Source organism: Anastrepha obliqua, chromosome 6 (assembly GCF_027943255.1).
Source record: "Anastrepha obliqua isolate idAnaObli1 chromosome 6, idAnaObli1_1.0, whole genome shotgun sequence".
Lineage (NCBI taxonomy): Eukaryota > Metazoa > Arthropoda > Insecta > Diptera > Tephritidae > Anastrepha > Anastrepha obliqua.
In genome coordinates, this window is record NC_072897.1 from 43,221,018 (window position 1) to 43,230,117 (window position 9,100).

Sequence of the window (9,100 nt, forward strand, 5' to 3'; positions counted from 1 at the left end):
AGGCTTTTTCTTTCTGAGCGATTTGTTATCTAAGCAGAGTTTAGACAAAATGGACTTCAGGCAGAAAAACTACTAGATGTGTCAAGTTCAGCAAATAAATTATCCCAATTAATGTCCAGTATAAAGTCATTTTTTTTTTTTGGTGGGTGAGATAGGGTTCCAACTGCTTTCGCACTTACAGCGACCGTCGTTTAATGCGTCGTGTGGTGTGGCCACTAAAACGATCCCTCCTCTCCTTCTGGGGAAACACCTTCCCGGAACTGCTTTCTATATTACTTCGGGAGGACCCAGAACGGCATCTACAAAGGACCAATTCTATTCACCCACGTTTGGGGCCACCATATTTGTAGCCAGCTTTCATGCTATAGGCTCGTCTTCTTGTGCCTCTATCTGTGCGGTTTTACTTGTTGCACTCTGTCGAGGTCAATATTTTTTTTCGTAGTACGTTCTCGATGTATTTCTTTACCGCGTTCCAGCTGTCCCCACGTTCGAGCATTTTGCTGATTATGTTGCTCGGCGCGATGTCGCCAATCTGCTCCCTCAGAGCATTCCTTTCCGCGAGCCACCTGTCACAACTAAAAAACGTGTGTTCAGCGTCATCGCTGGTGCTTCGCAGTATATGCACTTGGAATGGGTTACCTTGCCCATACGGTAAAGGTAACTCCGGAAGTATCCGTGGCCCGGGAGGAACTGCGTAGTAGTTCATTTCTCCGAAGATCCTTTGGACCCATTTGTCAACTGATGGAATAAGTTTTGCAGCCCTCTGACACTCGGTTCAGCATCCCATCGGCTTTGCCATCGCAGCATGGTTTGGCGTATCCGTTCTAGGAAGCTAATGATGACGTGTTTCTTCTTGGAGTCCCACGCATCCATTCGTTCCCGGACCATGAGGTTGATGGGTATCTGACCGCTGATCACGAAAATTGCAGCGTCTGAGACAGTGTGGTAAGCTGAGGAAACTCTGAGTGCCGCTGTTCGTTGCTCAGCCTTTGCGCTTGGCTTTGCAGCTTAGCACAATTCCATATATTTCGCTGCCGTACAGGAGAACTGAGCTTGTGGCCGCCATATTTAGCCTTCTTTTACTCTGTGTTGGCCCACCGATGTTTGCCATTAATCCACTTAGAATAGCCGTGACGTTCGCTGCTTTGGTAGCCGCATGCCGTATCTGGGCCCAGAAGGTAGGCCTGCAGTCAAGTTGAATACCTAAGTATTTTACTACTTTTTGGGTCACTAAGAACGTGTTGCCTATTTGCATGCTGACCTCGAGTGGCATGTGACCTCGTGTCATAAGGATGACCTCGGTTTTATGTTTGGCGAGTTCCAGGCCGTGGTCCTCAAGCCGTACTTGTGTCATTATCATGACTTGGTTCAGCTTCCTTCTAGCGTCCTCAGTGTCCCGCGCTGGTGTGACCGCCACTATATCGCCCGCGTATCCCACTAAATATGTATCTTCTGGCATTTCTATGCTCAATATACTTGGATATGGAAGTTGACTACATGGCCCTGGGGCCAGATGGCAAAGCTTCTACACTATCACCAGAGGAAGAGGAGAAACTACTATCTTCTCCCACTCGTGACTCAGGAAGAAAGGATGAAGACAAGGTGCGGCTGTGCGGTGCCGCCAGAAAGCGTCTAAAGTACTTCCTGAGAAAAGGTCACAGCATTGACGAGGCAAGAGAGTTGGCTCAAAAACCAGCTGATCTGAAGTGACAACGCTCCAGTAGCACCACGCCAAAGCAAAGCTGCCCTAAGCGTGCCAATTTACAGGGGAGCTCTAGTGTTGGAAAAAAGGCAGAAGAGACTACCGAAACGGAAGGACCAAAGGCAGCAGTGCCTAATCCAGAAGTCAAGGTAGACTCAACAAAAATGTCTTACAAAGACGCGGCGTATAGCACAAAGTTGGGAATAATACCTCCTGACTATCCAACTACAATATGGTCGACGGAAAGACTAACGGCCATACAACATGCTATCCTGGAGGCTATAAGGAAAAATCAGACTGGTGCTGCAAAGCCCAAATTTAATAGCTGCACATTTCGCCCAGGATATTTAGTTATATCATGCGGCTGCGATGATACGGCTAATTGGCTAAAGGAAGCAGTTCCTAAGCTGAAGCCGTGGAAAGATGCACAGCTGAAGATTGTGCACGAGGCGGATATACCGCGCCCACAAATCTTCGTTGGTCACTTTCCAGAATTGGACAGCACCTCAAATGAGGATATTATTAGCCTCCTTGACGGCCAAAACGAGGGCCTCAACACCAATGACTGGCGGGTGCTCAACAGAGTGCGCAAGGGTACTGTGGTAGAAATTACTATTGCTATCGACCCAATCTCCGCGGAAGTCATAAAAACATCCAACAATTGGCTGAACTACGGGTTCGGTAAAACCCAACTTCGGCCAAAATCTGAAGGCCCGATTGATCCGCCTAAGGTTACCGAAAAGAACTCTGAACCCTCGCGAAACAGAGCTCTGAGGAAGCGGGAACTTTGACTCCAACGGATTCAATAGCCCAGGACGATAAGGCCAGCTGCTCCAGACACGAGGTAGCAAAGCCAACAACATCCGGCACATGGCGCCATAACGTGGCCGAGGGTATTCGCATGCGACCCCCGCTGCAGGCTGATAAAAAAGCGCACAGCCACAACAAGGATCGAAGAGGGGATCAGATGTCCGCTGAGGAAGCAGTCCTGCTGAAAAGCAACCGAGGCAAGAAAAAGGCAGCCATTGCCAAACGGTGGGTCACTAGATGACCTGGCCAAAGCGAAAACCTCACAACACCAGAAGGCAACTCGGATGCTTTCAAATAAATCTCCATCATGCAAAAGCAGCCTCGGACGTGCTTACGAGGAGATTTAACCAAGAACTCTTGGATGTAGCTTTCATTCAAGAACCATGGGTACGTAAAGGAGTCATTCTGGGACTCCAGAGCGTAAACGGTAAGTTGATATATGCTGCTAACAAAGATCGTCCCAGAGCGGCGTTGATAATAAATAATCAACTAACCTTTATCCCAATATCACAGTTTATTACGGAAGACCTGGTGGCGATTTGGGTAAAAGTGCCAACGAGCAAAGGTGAGCATGAGGTAGTACTTGCCTCCGCCTACCTTCCAGGAGATGAGGTCACTGCTCCAACAAGGGAGGTTATAGCCCTGGTGGAATATTGTCAGAAAAAACGACTCCGGTGGATCCCCTGCTGTGATGCAAATGCGCACCACACAGCGTGGGGGAGCACAAACATAAATCCAAGAGTTGAGTACCTTCTTGAATTTCTATTTAGGTATAATATATCTATCCTAAATCGAGACAACGAACCTACATTCATTAATGCAATCAGAGGAGAAGTCCTTGACATCACTCTCTCTAGCCATAATGTTTTGTCCGAAGTCTCAAATTGGCATGTGTCAGAGGAAACATCTATCTAAAAACCCGAACAATTGCCTAAATCGTACAGACCAATTAGTCTCAGCTCATTTTTCCTAAAAACAATGGAAAAGATAGTTGATCAGTATATTAGTGAAAACAATCTAGCTAACTTCCCACTGCATCGACTTCAATTTGCCTATCAACAGGGAAAATCCACTGAGACTGCAATACACAGCCTGGTAACAGTTATTGAAAAGGCTATTGAGTCCAAACAGATAGCTCTATGTGCATTTATTGACATATCAGAAGCTTTTGATAACACTTCTTATGAGGCAATATGTAATGCCCTATATCTAAAGGAGGTACCTGAACCCATCACTAGATGGATAATATTCATGCTGAAATCTAGGACGATCAGCACCGAACTAGGAGGAACAATCAAATCTATTAAAGCCACAAGAGGTTGCCCTCAAGGTGGCGTACTTTCTCCTCTTTTGTGGACTCTACTCATAGATGAACTTCTCCACAAACTGAATAACCTAGGATTTCACACTCAGGGTTACGCTGATAACCTAGTAGTTTGTGTATTAGGCTGGCATGAGGAAACCATTTCGGATCGCATGCAGCAAGCCCTTACAATAATAAACAAATGGTGCACGGAAAAAGGGCTCTCCATCAACCCATCCAAAACAACACTTGTACCGTTTACTGGGAGAAGGAACATAAATCTCAAATGTCCGACCCTTAATGGAACGACACTTCAACTCTCGACAGAAGCAAAGTATGTTGGCGTCAGTCTTGACAAAACGCTTACGTGGAATTCCCATATTGAGAGAGTTACTTCAAAAGCCACAAGGGCATTCTGTGCCTGTACAAGGCTTTTTGGTAAGACATGGGGACTAAACCCTAGAATGACCTTCTGGACATTCACCACAGTTGTGAAACCCATAGTCACTTATGCATCCTTAGCATGGTGGCCCAAGGTCAAGCAAAGAAAGGCAGCAGACGAATTAAGCAAACTGCATCGCCTGATATGTGTTGGTATTACAGGGGCTATGAAAACATGTCCCACGGATGCATTGGGTGTGCTCCTGAACATACCACCGCTTCCAATTCAAATTGAAAGGGAAGCTCGCTCGAGTGCCTTAAGATTAAAAGGTATATCTGAATTTAAAAGTGGGGATATGAAAGGACATTTAAAGATCTTAGAAGACTTCCTACATAGTCCCATTCTTCATAGGGATGATATACTATCACCCAAACCAATACTCTTCAGGAACTTCCAAGTTATAATTAATGAACGAACAGACTGGAGAACTAACTCTATCACTTTCAAACCTGGCTCCCAGCTATGGTTTACTGATGGGTCCAAATTGGAAAATGGTAGAACAGGGGCAGGAACCAATGGGCCCAAATTCAAAAAATCGATTCCGATTGGATCCTACCCAACAATATTCTAGGCAGAAATACATGCCATTGAAATATGTGTGAGCGAATGCCTTAGCAGGAAAATGAGAGGTACTCACATCTACATACTTTCAGATAGCCAAGCGGCTCTAAAAGCCCTTCTGTCAACAACTATCACCTCTAAATTGGTAAATGATTGCCTAAACCTTCTAAACACATTAGGAAACCTCAACATAGTAACACTATGCTGGATTCCGGGACATGAGGGAAATGAAATGGCTGATGACCTTGCAAAACAAGGAGCAAATATGCAACTTACTGATCCTGAGCCTTTCTGTGGAGTAACAAAAGGCCACATTAATGAATTCCTTAGGGAATGGGAAGAAAGAAAACTTGCCGCACACTGGCTAAACTGTGCCGGTCAGCGTCAAGCCAAACTATTCCTAATTCCCAACAAAGGAACATCTGACAAACTTCTCTCACTAAACAGAGTAGATCTGCGTCTTTTAACAGGATACCTTACAGGTCACTGCAGCTTGAGGTACCACCTAAATAATATTGGTCTATCCGAGACCAATGTCTGCCGCTTTTGCGAAATGGACATAGAAAGCTCAGAACATGTGCTTTGTGAATGTCCTGCGTTGGGCAGACAGAGACTTCACCACCTTGGTGGTATCGTAGTATCTCCATGCAATCTTTGGAATAACAAACCCAAAATTGTGCTAAAATTTTTAAAAAGCCTAAAACTCTAGGGTTACAAAATAGGCCTTTCACAATAGATCAGCTCTGGTCGCAGTGCGTAATGGCCTTCTAATAATATTGTAATAATAATAATGCTCAATATACTTCTTCGTAGCTCAGATTCCAGAGATCGGGGCCGAGAATAGATCCTTGAGCAGCTTATCACTTTTTTTCTGACCATCTAGTGTGTCGTACAGCAGTTCGCGCTCGCTCAGGTAGCTCTGCAGAATCCTTAGCAGGTATGCAGGTATTCGAAACCTTTTTCGTAGTGCCTTTATAATGTCTATCCATCGTAGGCTGTTAAAGGCGTTTCGTACATCAAACGTTGTCAGGACGGTGATGAGGTTCGGGAAGTGGCTTTGAGTAATGCTTGCATTGTAAACGTCGAGCATCACATCTGGTCGTCTTTCAGCCACAAGTTTGAGTGCTTCAGCTGGGATGCCCTCTGCACCTGGAGCTTTGTTCCTTTTGAGGCTTCTTGCCGCGGTTTTAAGCTCTTCCTCGAGGAAGAGTGGGAGCATCTCGTCACCTTTGGGGTCTCGGTCCCCGCACAGCATAGCGTGCGTGGGGAACAGTCTGTCCACTGTCTAGATGTATGGCTGTGGAGTTGGCGTTCAGCTTCCCCGTTACAATCTTATAGCCCAGACCCCAAGGGTTGCTATTTAGATCCCTTCGAAGTTCCTCCCATTTCGCCTTCTTACTGGCGATGATTGCTTGCTTCAACCCTTCTCTGTTTCGTCTGGGTTTGGTGTATCTTCCTCTATTATGAAAGCAGGTTCTTCTGAGCTCTGCAATTTCTGACGTCCACCAGTACACAGGTCGTCTTCTTGAGCGTTCCCCGCACGGGGCGTCGATGCGTCACAGCTTTGGCAAAGCGCTGTATCATGGCGCTTGCAAGCGAGCCAGCGCCACCCCTTATGTGTGGCATCGAATTTGCATCAAAGTGAGCTAGAAACGCTTTAGTGTTCACTTTGGCCATATTCCATTTGCGAGTGCCTTTTGTTTTAGGTGTTGAGGTAGGGTTGTGATATACTGATGCTCACTTCCAGTATATTCTTCCAGAACTTCCCACCCGTTGATTGCCCCAGCCAGGCTATCGGTCGCTCCGGTGATATCCGACGTGGTGTGTTCACAACCTGGTCTCCTAAAAGTATGTAGTGGCGTTTCCTGTGTTTGCCACTACATGCCCCAGTCTAGCAGCCATGTCCGGTATATGTGGTCCCCGTGTGTTCGTAGTAGGGGCGCCCCACTCGACAGGTCAAGTTTCGTTCTAAACTGTTCAATACTGTCGATGGGGGTAAGATAGCAGCTTAGCATTGTAAAGCGTATATTTTGAACATATGTATGTGTAGCAATGACTGGCTCCGTGCTGTGTGACAGCGACTGCGCTACCGCTTGGTAGCCAAAATGCAGCCGTTCCTGTTCCGTCCTCGAACCAATCCATTCCCTTGGCAATCCGTCCGTACTGCTCGCTGATGATGACTGCATCTAGCTCCCTCCCGATAGCTATTCAATCGAGCAGAGTGTCAGCTGTACGACTTCTATGCATATTTTCCTGGAGTACTCTCATCACTTCTTAGCTAGAAGGCATCTCCTTGACCCTGGCAGGTGGTCAGTGCGGTTGCGTTTCGCGTCCACGCAGTGAATGCAATTGGGAGCTGGTTTGCAGTCTTTTATTTTGTTCCCTGATTTCCCGCATCTGATGCACCTTCTTTCAGGGCCACTGAAGTTTGTTTGTGTGTGCCCTATCCCAAGGCAGCGATAGCATCTCTTAATTTGTTCTCATGGTCGCATCTTTACTGGATCCGAGATGTTTATATCACCGATCTCGATTAGCTTCACGGCCCCTTCTGCAGATAGCGTGAGGAAAGCGCGTACTTGCTCCCACGCATTCGGCGCCGTTATTCTCGTCTGTATCTGTTTCTCTTGATTGGTTAGTAGTTTCCGGACTGCTGTTTCTACCTCCGCCTTGGCCGTCAAAGCGTCAAGATATCGTATCTCAATCGTGGCGCTCGGTTTTAACTCCGCGATGGAAGCCGTAGTTCAGTGCTATTGAGCTGATTCACGAACTCGGGCGTGACTTTCTCTCCCCAACCAAACTCCAAAAGTATGGCCCCAGCCCTCGTTTTTCTGACGAACCTTACCTTGACTGACTCATTAGTGGTAATCTTCGCGCGCAAATCCTTCAGCACATCTGCAGAGCTATGGCCTTCTAGTTTTATCACAACAGCTTCTAACTTTGCGTGTTGTGTTCGCGGCTTCCTCCTTTTGCTTGGCTCGGCTAGCTTATCCTTCGGCTTCTTTTGGTTGCTGCTCTTGGTAACTGTCTTCCAGCCTTCATCCGTTTTCTCAGGGTGTCCTTTTTTGTTCCCTGTGGGTCCATTTGCCCTGGCTTTCTTACATCTCTCAGGGCCAGCCGGGCTGGTTGACATTCGTTTCGGGTTTGTCTTCGCAGAGGTGGGAGTATCTGTTATTTGTTGGCAGTGTTCTTACGGTGGTTCGAGAGCGACCTTACGTCTTCTGCTGCCTTCCACGAACGTCTGTAGTTTAGCGTTACATCTAGCAGCTCAGCCATTTTGGATACTCCAGCTTTGACTTCATTGCTAGTGTTCTTTTGACATCTGAACGCTTGCTGCATAGACCTTATCACACACTTACATTGGCAGAGCGCATCTTCTTCCATCCTGCTCATATTTTTTATTAGCTCGAGCCGAGGCGACATTTCCATAGCGTCGATTGATGCGCTCTCTTTTGTGGGGCTCGGTTCTGTATTTGCTGGAATGGGAATGACGAGCCGTTCTGCCACTGCAAGAGTGCTGATGGGCGTATACTGCGCTGATTGTAGCCGTCCAATGGCGGTATTGGAGGCATCCTTCATCGTCCACGTTGCCGTTTGCGGGGCTTTCAGCTTTGGCATTTTTGAACGTATTGCGGACTTGACGGTTCCAGCTGCATTAAAGATTGGTGCGATCTTTGCCGGCGGGGATCTTAATAGTAAACGACTTTTTCTGAAGACCGGTCTTGAATCGACATTATCATTTCGACTATCTCTAATTCCTTCATCTGTTTTTTGCTCGGTTGTTTGTTTTCTATTTTGGGTATTCATTTTCAAATTCTTTTGAGTGCCGACTTCGGGCCGCTATCCTTACACGAAAGTGCAGATTCCCAAGTGTCCCATGGTTATCTATGCGAGCAGGGAGGCCATGCGAGGGTTGACTCTAAGCTTCATGGGCAATAGAGTTCAGAGCCAGGACAGGAACTAGTCAGGATTTCTCAACTGAGCCTGCACCACCAACTTAATGGTGACGTGTAAGGAACGTACCCAAAGGCTTGCCAGAATTTTAACGGGACGGCAATTGTAGCATTAGCCTATGAGCCATTTCGGTGAGATGTCATCCTCCTGTAATGAGGTGATAGAATACTTCTTTCACCAGCCTATAGACTTCCTAATCTAATAATATTTTCCAGTATACCGTAATCAGGATCTTACTGGTCTCGATCGTGATGAGCTTTACAGCCCTACCGTTGGAGGTACTCAGGGTATATGAGGCCTTTCGAGCTGAACCCCTTCCTCTCCTGCCGGA

At 46.7% G+C, this 9,100-nt stretch overlaps 1 protein-coding gene across 1 annotated transcript; it reads left to right on the forward strand.

The window, feature by feature from the left end:
• Positions 1-1,866: 1,866 nt before the first annotated feature.
• On the forward strand, positions 1,867-2,493 carry LOC129250428 (uncharacterized). The gene has a single exon (XM_054890047.1). It carries the CDS (start codon positions 1,867-1,869, stop codon positions 2,491-2,493), a length of 627 nt encoding a protein of 208 aa, XP_054746022.1.
• Positions 2,494-9,100: the final 6,607 nt, after the last annotated feature.

Bases quoted from the DNA above. Each gene is read 5' to 3' on its own strand.
- LOC129250428 (XM_054890047.1), top strand. From the start codon at position 1,867: ATGTCTTACAAAGACGCGGCGTATAGCACAAAGTTGGGAATAATACCT.